The following is a 15148-nucleotide window of genomic DNA, read 5'->3' as shown; positions in this document are numbered from 1 at the left end:
AGAATTCTCAATGACGTGTGCATGAACATATGCCAATTAATGATGTGTCACATCAATATATCATCTTGTTTTGTGTAAATTGACCATGTTTTCCTTTGTTTCAGACGTTGATCAATTAGCCTTTGACTGGCTCACAGGAAACTTTTACTTTGTGGATCAAGCAAGCGACAGGATATTCGTTTGCAACCAGTATGGAGACACCTGTGTTACGGTGATAGACCTTGACCTTTTGAACCCTAAAGCAATCGCTCTGGATCCTCTAATGGGGTGAGTTGAAAATGCATGAAGCGAGATTTCATCTTTGACTAGGCCTTTGATAATCTAAATCCTCTCACACATATTGCAATATGTTAGGCAAATATTTCTCTGAATGTGTCTTGTCTGTACTGTTCCCAGAGCTCAATATTTACTCTTCTTTTCGACACTGTCTGGTTGCATGATTGTGCTACGACTCCCACAGTCAGGAGTGTCATTAGTATTCCATGATTTATCCAGCATCCCACAGTCTCGACCGCCCTTGCAGAAATCTGCTTTACATGAGGTTTGTTTTGCTTTGACACCACAAAGCCGCAGTTGAAACAAGGGGGTGGCGGATCCCTCACGTCAGCATGGTGATTGTGGAAATGTTTCGAGAGAAATGAGTAAAAGAACACAAAGAGTCCTCAAAGGAGAGAAGGGCAGCATGATTATTCTAGTCATTAGCCGCTAAAAGGAGCGCCGTGGTAATATTCCCGGCGAGCTTAGAATAGGAATTCATGAGAGAGTTTGTCCCATTTATTCATGAGAGTGCACGGATAGGCAGAGCACTCTGTTCCGGGTTTTTTAATGAGACGCCTTGCGCCCAGTGAACCTAAATTGTAGCACCGGTGTTCAGCAGACTAAAGACTGCAAGGAGAGCCCAGGCCATCAATTTCACTTCCGTTCTTCGGTGTGTGTGGTTGTCATGCTTTTGTTTTCGTGCTGTGACTCTGACAAAAACTAAATCCTGACTGCCCTGAATGAAGGCGTATTTAAAGGAAATGACAGCCGTTTATCTCTTTGAGTCTAAATGCTGTGTTCTTTCTCCTGTGATCATCAACAACCTCGCAGATCTTTCAAAAACTTTCAAGAGATTTTGAATGGAATGCACACTGAATTCTCTAGTTGCATCGCTTTAGTGTTTGGCATTTTAGTGCTAAAGTATGTTTTATTGCTGACTGTACAGTATAAGGCAGAGATGGTCCATTCATACATATGAATGATTGTAACACTCAATATGGCGGCTTTTTTAAGGTAAAAGATTTTTTTTTTTGCAAAGGCATCTCGATGCTCCATATGGTGTCTGTAGGAATAAAAGTCCTTTTTTAGGTTTCTTGAAGCATCTTGGAGACGTTGCCACAGTTCTTCTGGATTTAGTCTCAGTTTGTTCTGTTTCTTCATGTCATTCCAGACAGACTGGATGAGGATGAGATCAGATCTCTGTGTGGAGCACTGGCTGTTGTCAGACTCCTTGTGCAAACAAAAATCTCACTGAATTATTACAATTAATGGAAAAATGAATGCTTGGAAATGTAAACTGATATATCCTACTGACACACTACAGCAAAAGACAAAAATAACTGACTTAAAACCATTTTTAGCTGGTGAAAATACTAGTGTTCTAATAATAATTTAACAATGGCCACCACTGTATTCATTATGGGCAAAGAAAAATATATAGGCTATAATAAAATTATCTACGATTTGAAAGCAGAAGTTGTACAAAGTGCACAAGTAAAGTGAAAGCAAATGCTTCAGTCTTTTTGGCCAAATAAAATGCTTGGCTAGATACAGATTTGCTTTGTTTTTCTAGCTTTCAAGTCTGCAAAGCTCTCGGTGTGCAGTACGTATGCTGTAGGATATGACTTTAGAAACATATGCTTCTGGTTTTGAGCTTTTCTCTTGGGCTCTCATATGTTTTTGAAAGATCCCCTTATTCACCTCACAGAGCCGACCTTAAGCAGAAAATCCAGTTTAGGAAAAATCTTGAAGTTGGCCCTTTTTACCCTTATCAAACAAGCTCAACACTGTTCCTCCTCCATTCACTGTGAACATGCCTTTTTGTGTCCTTTTATGGTCCATGATGAGCATGTAATTGTACCAACTTAAACGGGTTTTTTAACGCACCGTTGGTGCGTTTACATAAACATAACCCACGGGAATGGCTCTCTCACATTTGTACATGGCCTTCAGTGCATCCAGCCAGTTTCCTCCCGGGAATGTGGGAGAGGAGTGCAGCGGTTAAACCTCCAGGCTTCAGCAAAGTGCAGTTTACTACATAACACTGCCGTTCTGCTTTTTCTGGTCCTCCTCCTGTAATTGGCGAGATGAGGTTGGAGCTGCTTGTGTGTGAGGGAGGCTGAGGGAACGCAGGAGGTCTGTCAGCCTGGAGAGCTTGAGTGAAAACAAAAGAAATTGAGGGGGTTTGTGATAGTGGCTCAGCATGAGGCGTAGTAGTTATGGAAAGAGTTCACGAAACGTTAAGTGTTTCGTTTGTGGTTTTGAAATATTTTTCCTTCCCTATTTTTTTGTCCAATTTCTCGCCTGCTTTCTTGAAGGAGCCTCCGTCCTCTTGTACACTTCTGGAGAGGCTTTATGTAAAATGTAGCTTTCTAATTTGAAACAAAAATCCCAGAGAGGGAATAAGACTGAACTTGGCTTAACCTCGCTTTTCAAAGTCTAACTTATTCCTCAAAATCAATTCGAAAAAGCAGGGTGAGAATTTTTTTTTTAGTCAGTGGAGAGTGTGAAACTTGAATTTCATTTAGAGCAAAGTGAAAACAGAGCTGTGCGCAAATCTTTATACATCCGCTATTCAAGACCCCCCCCCCACCCCCCACACACACTCTTGTTTGGTAATCTGTCTTGGTGAAAGAAAGGGGAGGCATTTTCAGTTTGGTATTCTCTACAGTAATGAAATTCCCCTGCGGTCCGGGTTTGGGTTGGACCATTGTGTCACCTTGCAGTGATTACTTAAAGTCAGGGTTGAAAGGTCTAAAGAAACAGATGAGATATATGACTGGGTCAGATTGGTTCCCATTGTGTTTTGTGGTTTGTCTAGGATTATTGAGTTTGTTATCTAACCACCAAACAAATAAATAAAGTATTGTTGATTTATCATTCTGTGGTTATTGTTATGTGGTATCAGAATGCAACATTCACTGCAAGAATATGTTCTGCATCCATGTCTCATCTGTTTGTATTATTAGAATCAGGAATCAGAAAGTATATACACAGTACAGTGAACAATGGTGGAAAATGTTTGTTTGCCTCAAACACACACTCACTGCTAGAGCGCAGAGCAATATACGGCATATAAAGTTATGGATTTATTTTTAAATTAATTTTGCTTTATTGCCTTTGTTGTCCTCTAATTATGTAGTACTGATTCTTGGTGTGTTTTGTTGGATATATTGCAGACTTGTTGAATGTCGCTGATAATACAGTAATTAATAAATATGATTTATTTTAATAATTCTAAATTCTAGATTCTGATGGGGATTATATGTTCTCTAAATCTAGCAAATTGCTAAATTGTTTGGCAACAATGTCTACAGTAAGCCTAACAAACTGTATTGTTCATTACGAACTGTGGCAGGAGAATATTTTGTTTTTATTATTAATAAAAGTAGCTATTTTTTTATTAAATGACACATCACCATTCTCGCCTTATTAATTTGCTGATCTTTGCCATACAAACACTGAAAATTATTATCTTATTAATTTGCTGATCTTTGCCATACAAATACTGAAAATTATTAAAATATTGTTAAAAATCTCATCTGTATTTGATTTAGAAATAACATTATTAGTTTACCAATAAAATTAAACAATGTATAAAAAAATATAACGGCAACATACTTTTTAAAATATACATAAATTAAGTGTTAAATGTGTTCTATGCAGATTAAACTGCTTTATCATAGTCAGAATGACCCAGCCATCTCGCAGATTAAATGTGGATGAGTGAATAATATCATGGATTGCTGTATGAAAACTTTTCTTCCATATAATAGCAGGAAAAAGACACTGAACTTGCAGATACCTTATCAGCTTTATCCTTCTGTATGTCATTTATTTTGGTGTTAAAAATCACATTCAGCAGCTCTTGAATCTAATATATGGCAGTGGCTTGCTCAGAAAGAGATGGATCCTCTTGCTGACAATATATAATATAATCATGTATTTAAACAAAACAAAACATATTATTACAATTTAAAACCATCTATTTTAATGTTTCAAAATGTAATATATTCGGTAGCACTTTAGTTTAGGGACCAACTCTCACTATTTGCTGTTTGCTTATTAGCATGCTTATTACTAGCATATTGGCTGTTTATTATTACGTACAAAGCACATATTGATGCCTTATTCCAGCGTTTCCAAATCGGAAACGCTGGAATGCCCCCCACGTTTCCAAATGCCCCCCACCTCCCCCACTCTGCATATTTAATGGTATTTATTTACAGAGCTATATTATGTCACATTTCACACCTCTCTAATAAGTTTTGTCTGTGTATGAAGACGCTGCAGGCCGTGGTGTTGCGCAAATCCATGAATGAATGTTCCGAAAGAAAACTTCAACGGATTTCCCCTGCTCAGGGAGTAGGGAGCAATGAACACTGTGTAGAGATCATTTCAATCGGAACACTGTTCATGTAGCTCTCTTCTAACGAGCTGGTTATCTGAATCAGGTGTGTTAGCTAAGAGAGACATGCAAAATATGGACAAGCGAGGACTGGGATTGAACCGCTGCCTTATTCTGCATGGCCATATTTTAGATCCCTTAATCCTACCCTATACCTAAACGTAACCACTACCTTACTAATTATTGATAAGCAGCAAATTAAGAGTTTATTGAGGTAAAGGTTGTAGTTAATAGTTAATTTATTATAGTTTAGAATTGTCCCCAAACTTAAAATGTGACCATTTATTCCTGTAATGGTAGACACATTTTTCAGCATCATTACTCCAGTCTTCAGTGTCACATGATCCTTCAGAAATCACTCTAATATGCTGATTTGGTGCTCAGCAAACATCTTTTCATCTTTTTCTTTCATCTTTTGTAACATTATAAATGCCTTTGACGCATCCTTGCTGAATAAGAGTAATAATTTCTTAAAGAACATCAATCTTTTGAACGGTAGTGTATGATATATTTATTCCTTACTTTTAAGTGGCTTGTTACTTGAGTGTTGCATTTTTAAGATGGTATGTCAAGTTAAAAACAGTGAAGCTTGCCAAATTGAAAATGTGCTTTCCAGTTTTTGTACAATATGCATTAGACAGTGGGCGGTCTGAGGATGTTGCTGAGAGTATGTCTATCTGATTTTTAATCCTGTTTGTACGACTTTGAACATAACGGAACAATGCAGTTAACGTTTTTTTTCCCCCGTCTAGTATGAATTGTTCTTTTCTTTATGGAACAGTGTAGTATCAGTTTCTGTATTGAGGGCTGAACTGTTCCAAATTTGAAAAAAAAAGAAAACAAAAGATGGCTGAGGAACACAGAGCAAGTCAAACACCACAGTGTACTGGAACTTTGTACGTGTTACAGGAGCCAATTAGTTTTTATTTTGGCAGGCAGGAAAAGCATCACTGATACAAGGTTCAACTATTTCTAGCATTCAGAAAACAAAAGATTTGAGGAGGGTCAAGAAGCAGAAGCCTTAGAGAGACATGCTTTTTACATCTTTTACTAATATTCTAATCAGCTAAAAGTCTGACTTTGAAACATTTAATGAGTTCTCCTACTTCAGTCCCCAAGGGACAAATGAAATGACTTACAAGAAAAGGTTGATACTGCGCTGCAAAGAATTCTGGATAACAACAGACTACGAGATGGATCTGCCATGATAAAAAGCTCCTTATGGGGAAGTTTTTTAATTTCCTTTATGTTTTATGTTTGCTTCTCTGGAGCAATTAAGCACTTGGGGACTGCTGGCTGTGTGTGAACTCTTTCCTTGTTAGATTCCTAATTAAATTATGTGTTTGCAGTATCAGCCACTAGGTATCTGATGTTGTTAGAGCTTGAACACTCAGTCGAACACACTTTGCAGTCACTGGTAGACTTTTTTGTAGCTGTTTGTAGCCTGGTCATTTATTTGCATACACAAAGGGCATCTTTTTTTGAGCAGGGCTACTGTAATTGAAATACTTCAAAGGAGGATGGCGTCATTTGATAAATGCATTTATGCCTATCACTAATGAGGTCTTGCTTTAATTGGCAACATGTTTTATGGGTGGAAACAAAAAGAAAGTCTTACAGGAACAGCCAGTGATGAAAAATAGATCTTGTTGTTTTATGTGTCACAGTAATGTGTACTTTTAAGGGAATAGGAAAGAATGTGACATTATTTACTCGACCAAATGTTGTTTCAAACCTATATAGTATACAGCATGCTTCCTTGGTCACGTCTAGCTGTTGTCTTATGGAAAGATTTACGGGTTTGGAATGACATGAAGATATGCAAATTAGGATAGAAGTTTCATTTTCTGGGTGACCTCAATATGTTTTAATAAAAACAATTGCACTTCCTGATCACTTGCAGGATGCTCTTCTTCACTGACTATGGGAATCAAGCCAAACTGGAGCGCTGCAACATGGATGGCACCAACAGAACTCGACTTGTGGATTATAAGGTTGAGCGGCCGACTGCCGTGGCATTGGATCTGGTAAAAAAGTTGGTGTACTGGGCAGACGCATATCTGGATTACATTGAAATGGTGGATTACAATGGCAAAAACAGACACACTATCATCCAGGGATATCAAGTGAGTTCTTGTTCTTTCTTTTTTTTTGTCTTTTTGCAGCTTTATACATTACTATTTAAAGATTTGGGGTTGAAGAATTTTGTTTATGTTTTGCAGAGAAGTCTCTTATATTCACCAAGGCTGCATTTATTTGATCAAGAATACAGTATAAACAGTAATGTTGTGAAATGTTGTTTAAAATTTAAAAAATACTCTTTTCTATTATATTTTACAATTGCATTTATTTAATGGCAAAGCTGAATGTTCAGCAGCCTTTACTCCAGTCTTAAGTGTCACATGATTCTTCAGAAATCATCCTAATATGATTCCTGAAAGATCATGTGAAAATTTGGTGCTCAAGAAAAATTCATTGTTATCAATGTTAAAAACAGTTGTGCTGCATTATATTTTTGTGGACACTTCTGTCACATTTGATCAATTGAGTGCTTTTTTTGTTGCAAAAATAAATAAATACATTTATAATAGTAATATAAATAATAATAAAAAATTATTACAATTATAATAAAACAAATACTGACCCCAAACTTTTGAACAGTACAGGGGTGGAATAACAAATGTAGTAGCTTAGCAGCAGATGATCATAAAAGAGAGTTCTTCTTAAGGTTATCCTAGCCAAAAGGAGCAGTCACATTTACTGATGCTTGGCGAAATTTTGTATGCAAAAATCTCGTCATTTCATTTTGAATCCATGTGACTGAGCAAAAAAGTGAATCATGCTAATCTGGAGGGGGAAAAACTGCTTGGTTTGAAAGTGACTTGTGTGTGAGCTGCATCACTACCCTATTGACAATGGACTTTTGTGTCTGCGAAATCATTCCGAAATGTTGCTAATGTTACCATTTTTTAATACACCAAAAAAGATGTTGTTTAGATAAGCTCTTAATAGTAAAATTAATATGATATGAATACTTACCAATGGTGATGTGAAGGGAAGCAAAGGATTGTTTGTCTGATGCAAGATTTAAATCATTCCTGTTCGGGGAAGAAAGAAACCAACACAGTTGTACACAGATTGATTTCAAGTATTAATTGGTTATGGCATTTATACCCAGCAGCGACTGTATCTGTGTGGCTTCATCTGCGTTTTAATTTCTCAAGCTAGTTCTTGCATTAATTAGTTTAAATGAACACGGGCTACAGAAACAGATTCACCATTTGAATATTTTACCTGAAGTGCACTTAAGAGGATGGTAATTATGGATCATTATTATTCAAAAGTAGACCTCAGCTAAGCAACCCAAAGATCTTCTCATTGTTGGAAAGTGTAGAAGGCCACGTACATTGAGCAATGGATGACTGTATTCAGGCAGGTGCGGGTTTGCTTGGTTAAATGGAGCTCTTAAATATGAGCTGCAACGTATTGGTGAGAGGTTGCTAACACATTTAATTTCCATCGCAAATTAAGGTGAGTTTCTGCGAGTCCTGAAAACGGTATCTACCCTTTTCGACTTCATTGTTTTTCTAACGGGTTTCTTATTATGTGACGACACCCTTTCTAATTAGGCACCCTTGCAGGAGAACTTTTTATTTTTATTTAAAGCATGCTTTGTTCTTTGCTCACTTACTCTCCACTGCGCTCAACTATATTCAGTAATATATATTTAAATAATTACATTAGATATGCAGTGGCCACCAGAGTGTTTGGATACTTAACTCATGAATGTAATTCCATTAGATGACACAATATCAAACCAAGTGCTTATTTCAAAAGAAGCATAGCTCTAGCAAACAGTTGCATAAAAAAACTTTCAAGCAAAAAGTTGCACAAAAATATATTTTAAGTGATTATTTAAGTGAACAGGTAAAAAGTTTTCATTATTTTCTCTTTATTGATATTTTATTTTCAATTGCAATTTTATATCAGTTTTATGATTGTGACTATTATATGTACATACACTATGATTCAAAAGTTTGGGGTCAGTAAGATTGATTGATTGATTGATTTATAAAGAAATTAATAGTTTTATTTAGCATTTAGCACATTAAATTGATATTTACTTTAAATAAATACAAACTTCACATGATGGTTTCCATACAAACATTTTGAAGGATCATGTGACACTGAAGACTGGAGTAATAGCTGCTGAAAAGTCAGCTTTGCCATCACAAGAATAAATTAAATTTTAAAGTATATTCAGATAGAAAGAAGTTATTTTAAATGGTAATAATATTTCACAATATTACAGTTTTTACTTCATTTTTGGTCAAATAAATGCAGCCTTGGTGAGCATAAGATACTTCTTTCGATCACATTTTACGGTCCAATTCTCACAAACCATTAAGTACAACTTTTGCCTCAATAAACTATTAATTTGCTTATTAATAATTAGTAAGGTATTTGTGAAGTTTAGGTATTGGGTAGAATTAAGGATATGTGCATTATAAGTACTAATAAACAACCAATATGTTATTAATAGTCATGCTAATAAGTAACTAGTTAATAGTGAGAATTGGTCCCTATACTAAATTGTTACCCTTCTTTCAGAAACTGTACCGACCCAAAAGTGGTTCAGAGGTGGAAACTGGCTTTCATATAGTATCATTATGAAATGTTCTTTGGTAATATGATGGACCCCTGTGTGGACTCACTTTATACATCCATTAAAACTGATCTCAAAACCAGTTGATTAAAATTAATTGCTAGAATGGAAAAAAAAATAATTTTAATTGTGCATTAAGTGTCCAGATACTTTGTGGGGACACTGGAATATCTACTCTTGCCCTGGAGGAATAGTTGAGTATCTGACTATAAATTTAAACGAGAATAGCATTATGAGCCACACAATTTTGCCACTATTTCTTACCTCTTGCAGTAAGGGAAAGAGAGGATGAATTATCTCCCTGTGGGTTTAGATGAAGCACAATGCACATTTTAATGTGTGTGTATTTGCAGGCAGGGTTCAGCACTCCCAGTCTGCTCCTGTCACGTGTTGCTTGCAGAGATAGCATGTAGGCTAGAATCACTGCACAGAATCGAGGTGTCCCCAGAGAAACACATGCACTCTAGCTGACCCAGCCAAACGTCCTGAACTGCCTGAATGCATATCAACACAATTCCATTACCTTCCACCTGTCTGCAAATCTGCACCTCTTTATTCAGATTGTGGGTTGTTGCCAGGTCAAATTAAGTCTAATAACAGCTTTAGCTAATGGCTAATTCGATGTTGAATGTTGATGTTGAATCAATGGGAAATACCAAGGACTTTATCTGTGCTGTTCTGCTTTTGTTGAGCTTACAAGGTGATATTTACCTAGCTAAGTAGCTTCTGGGTGTTCTAATCAACCTGAAGTAGTCAATGTTCCTTTTTCTAGGTGGCCCACCTGCATGGATTAGCTGTCTTTGAGGACTACTTGTATGCAACTCGCTCTGAACCCTCCAGTGGAGCAGTGGTAGACATCTTACGGATAAATCGCTTTAATGTCACAGACCCGGAGACGCTAACCAGCATAGGAAATGCAAAAACAATACGGGTTTACCACAAGCTCAGTCAGCTGAAAGGTAAAGTATGTGTTTGGTTTGAATTGCTTGTTTAGACCGAACAGCATGCATGTCTATGCATCTGTTTTGTTTTGTTTTTCCTGCCTCATGTGCATCACTTTTTGGCTTTTGTTTCAGGTTTTGTATTATATATATTAAAACAATAATACATTCTTCAAGATTATATGTATATATGAATATGCTAATTATATGCTAAGTGACACCAGTGTCCTCTCTTCAGTCAAGGGCCATGCATGTGAAGTTGACCCTTATGGTAAACCAGGAGGATGCTCGCACATCTGCCTTCTCAGCGGGAGCTACAAATCCCGGAGCTGCCGCTGTCGTACCGGATTCAGCCTGGGAAGTGACGGGCTGTCCTGCAAAAGTCAGTTCACCATAGTTCACAGCCTTACTTTTGTGCACTGTAGCTGTTCAAATGTGTTGTTCTGAAATAATATGATTAATAATGATAATACTGATTATAATAATAGTAAAGACTGTCAGTGTAACTTTTAACCCTGTAAACCTGAATTATCACGTAATAGTATGAAAAAAAATATATATTTTTCAACCTTTACTAAAAGACAAATCCTAAATATGATCAAAGCTCTGTAGTTTTTATTGTGGGGGTGAAACATATAATGCAATGTAATACAATGATGATTGAGAAATGTACAAATAAACATTCCACAAGACCCTGATATATCATATTTGAAACAATTTAACATTATTTTTATAAAAAATTATAATAAGGGATAATCAAATAAATCTAAGTAGCCTCATTCCAGTGAGTGTTTGTCTTGAAATCCTAAAGGGATAGTTCACCCAAAAATTTAAATTCTGTCATTAATTACTCACCCTCATGTCATTCCAAACCCGTAAGACCTTTGTTCATCTTCGGAACACAAATTAAGATATTTTTGATGAAATCCAAGAGCTTTCTGACCCTCCATAGACTGCAACACAACTACTGTACCACGTTCAAGGCCCAGAAAGGAAAGGACATTATTAAACAAGTCCATGTGACATCAATGGTTCAACCTTAATTTTCTGACGCTATGAGAATACTTTTTGTGCATAAAGAAAACAAAAATAGTGACTTCATTCAACGATTTCTTCTCTTTCGGGTCAGTCTCCACTGTGCATTCACAAGAGTACCACAACGCATTCTTTGCGCATAAAGGTATTCTCATAGCTTCATAAAATTAGAGTTGAACCACACCACACCTAATGTCACGTCATCCCTGCAGAAATGGTGATGGAATATGTCTTTGTTTTATTCGATTCTCGTCAGCTATCTAGAGCTGGAAATTGAAATGTGCGTGTTGTTACACTATTAAGGAGGAAGATTGAGTGGTTCTGCATTTGCGCCAGTCTTGGCACTGACAGAGATGGAGATGAACTTTTAAGGAGATTGGCCCACATGGTTGTGATGTTATTTTATTGACTGCCTATAGCATGATTCATTACTGCCATTACTGCCATTTCCACTCTGTTCCCCTATACGCAGATCCTCCTGATCAATGGACGTTTTACTTAGTTGACAATGAAAGCTATGGGTCAATTAATGACGATCCTGAGTTAAGCATGAAGTGACTGCAATAATGAACCAAGCTGTGCGTCTTTAGACATTTCTGATTTATACCGCCACCCAGATGTTCTACATCCTGCCTCTTTCCATCAGTTGAGAAGCTATGCTAAATGACTGTGGCATCCAGTAGTCTCTGTGTTGTTTGATATATAGGTCTCAAACCAAGGTAATGGAGCTCTTCCACTCAGAATGATAAATTGAAGTGATATTTGTGTGGTCTCACCCACACTGGTGTGGTCCCATGACGGAGGAGGTGGATGTTGAGGTGAGGTCCCTCTCTTTACCCAGAATCCACCTCCTTTCCCATCGGCCTGCCGCAGATAGGCCAGGCTGCCCTTTGTTTTATCCCCACTGTGACTACAGGTTAATTTATTTGAGCTTGTTGCAAGCCCATGGATAACCTCAGCCTCTGTTGTGTGCCTGTGCTAATTTAACAACAGGAGATTTATTGTTTAAACAGAGTCCCAATGAACAAAAATATAATTGCTGGAGCTTGTCAAATAAATCCTCTCAGTCAAGATATTTTTTACCTGGGTATGCTGATTGCTCCATTTATTTCTCTAAGTTCTCCAGGCCCTCAAAACACCCTCAGACCCCAGGGGTTAACACGTCTGCCTACGAGTATTTTGCTTTGTAGATCTTCACGCAACTGATTTGGGATCAAAATAAAAAATTAAACACTTTTATTCAAATATTTGTAATAATTATGATTTTTTTAAAATGTCCTTGGGACAAGCAGGGATTTTCCCTGCTTTACATACTTTTGGCCAATAAACCCAGTGATATCAGCGTTGGTTGCCATGCAACAAAGAAGCCTGTTCGACTTCCTGGGGTGTTACGCATTCCGGGGGGAAGGGTCCATGGGTCCTCATATGGCTTGTTAACTGAGGTTACAGAGTATTTGTCATATAAAAAGAGAATATATAGTGTGTTGGATTGGTCCAGACGCTACATTTTTAAAAGAAGTCTCTTATGCTATTCAAGGGTGCATTTCTTTGATCAGTAGTATGCAGTATGAACAGTAACATTGTAAAATATTAATATAATTTAGAATAACTATTTTCTGTTGTAATATATGTTAAAATGTAATTTATTTCTGTGATGGCGATGTTGAATTCTCAGAAATCATTACTCCTGGCTTTAGTGTCACATGATCCTTCAGAAATCATTCTAATATGCTGGTGCTTAATACACATTTCATATTATTATCAATGTTGAAAACAGTTTTTTGCTTAATATATTTGTGGAAACCGAGGTACAGTACTATTCATTTTTTTTTACATCAAGTAATATTTACTTTAATTATTTTATTTATATTTTATTCAAATATTTTTATTCAGCAAGGACAGCTTAAAATAATCTGAAATTAACAGTAAAGACATTTATGTTAGAAAAGATTGCTATTTAAATAATTAAGTTATTTTTTACTTTGTATTCATCAATGTAGCAATAATAAGAAACACTGGTAATAATAAAAAACATTATAAATACTTGTAGCACTAATGATAAGTGACCAGCAAATCAGCATATTAGAATGATTTCTGAAGGATCATGTGACAAAAAAAAAATCATAATTATTACAAACTTTTGACTGGTAGTGTACATGGCATAGAAGGACTTATGTTAATACTTTCTATCTGTGTCTTCACAGAACCCAAGAATGATCTATTCCTCTTCTATGGAAAGGGACGACCTGGAATAATCCACGGTCTGGACATGAATGTGAAGTCTAGCAATGAGTACATGGTTCCTATTGAGGACTTGGTGAATCCAAGAGCTCTTGACTATCATGCTGAAACAGGAAACATTTACTTCGCTGATACTACAAGCTTTTTGATAGGGCGGCAGAAAGTCGATGGAAGCAGTCGGGAAACAATTCTCAAAGATGGTAAATACTGAACATTTTGCATTCTTCTTCATATTATTGGTGTTTTCAATAATATGTTTGTAGTTTGTAAAGTTGCTTCATTTTCTAACACAAAGACTCTGTTTACACCTGAAATTGCATGAATTGAAATCATATAAATGGTACAAAGGTTGTTATTTTTTTCGATAACAGCTTTTCAGCAGCCAAATTGTGTGTGCTCTTACAGATCTTGATAATGTGGAGGGGATTTCAGTGGATTGGATTGGAAATAATCTCTACTGGACCAATGATGGCTACAGAAAAACCATCAGCGTGGCTAGGCTGGAGCGGACATCTGAAACCAGGAAGACTCTTTTGGAGGGAGACATGTCTCACCCTAGAGCCATAGTGGTGGATCCTCTGAATAGGTACAGTAGAGAAAACATATATTCATACTGTATTTTTAACAATCCTAAATATAGATTATGTATTATACAGTGATTTGAAATGCCAATCATCATTCATAGATTTATGATTTGGATAGAAGCATTTGTTACTTTTTTTTATATATTTTATATTATTTAACTACCAGGGCTTTTCATATCTGGTCAAAGGTTTCTATTTCATGTGCTTTTGCAGCGTTGAGTAATGTAGCAATCGTAGACATATGTGTTAGTTTCCTGAATGCAGTGGTCATTCAGAGGTGTTAAAGTTTTTTCTTTCACTCAAAGGCTTTTTTTTCAGTGCTGAGGTCTGCACGTTCGCAGATCCTCTCATAAGAAGGTGTAGATACAATGTAAATAAGAGATTAACTGTGCAGTGTAGAGCTTCATTGATTATAACGTAACTTTGTGAGATCACGATGAATTACGATGAGTGACAGCCTTTTAGTGATTGTGAGGGGAGTGCTTTTTGCACACTTGTTGCGCACCCACTCAAGCATTCATTCTCAGAACTGCAATGAATGACATTGCAATAACCATTAATCCAAGATTGCCACTTGCCATTGTGTAGCATTTACTACTTCAGTTAACTGAATGAAAGTGGAGCAGATTCGAGCTGGTGTGTTTGAGTGGAGGCGGGGACTAATTAGCATATTCATGATTTCATGCATACTCAATGAGGTAAGAGTGTAGAGTTATATTCAAGAGCTATATACCATTTTAAGATGTGAATACATAGTTTTCATGGGGGAAAAATATATGATTTGGATGAAAAAGGTGAGTTTTAATTGATAAAATTAGTGATTGTAGAGGGACTTTAACCAGTTTGGTGCCAAAATATAAGGCATCCCTAAGCTTGTTCTGTTTTGTGGATATGGCCATATACCTTGTATTATTGAAAAATCAGTTACACTTTATTTCGACAGTCCACTTTAGACATTCTACTAACTATAAGTCACTTTGCAAACACATGTCAACTAACTCTAATAAGAGTATTA

The 15148-nt window shown here is 36.5% G+C and overlaps 1 protein-coding gene across 1 annotated transcript in view; it reads left to right on the top strand.

Annotated features, from left to right (window-relative positions):
* lrp1bb (low density lipoprotein receptor-related protein 1Bb) overlaps positions 1 to 15148 on the top strand; it is a 373072-nt gene that overhangs the window by 135070 nt on the left and 222854 nt on the right. The window contains exons 7-12 of the mRNA XM_016288691.1: positions 105 to 267; positions 6570 to 6792; positions 10105 to 10291; positions 10512 to 10655; positions 13513 to 13749; positions 13955 to 14135. Of these exons, the coding sequence (XP_016144177.1) occupies positions 105 to 267; positions 6570 to 6792; positions 10105 to 10291; positions 10512 to 10655; positions 13513 to 13749; positions 13955 to 14135 (1135 nt within the window). The remainder of the gene's footprint in view (positions 1 to 104; positions 268 to 6569; positions 6793 to 10104; positions 10292 to 10511; positions 10656 to 13512; positions 13750 to 13954; positions 14136 to 15148) is intronic.

Source organism: Sinocyclocheilus grahami, unplaced genomic scaffold (assembly GCF_001515645.1).
Source record: "Sinocyclocheilus grahami isolate Dianchi unplaced genomic scaffold, SAMN03320097.WGS_v1.1 scaffold233.1, whole genome shotgun sequence".
In the NCBI taxonomy this organism is placed as follows: domain Eukaryota; kingdom Metazoa; phylum Chordata; class Actinopteri; order Cypriniformes; family Cyprinidae; genus Sinocyclocheilus; species Sinocyclocheilus grahami.
This window is presented reverse-complemented; position numbering and strand designations above follow the sequence as displayed.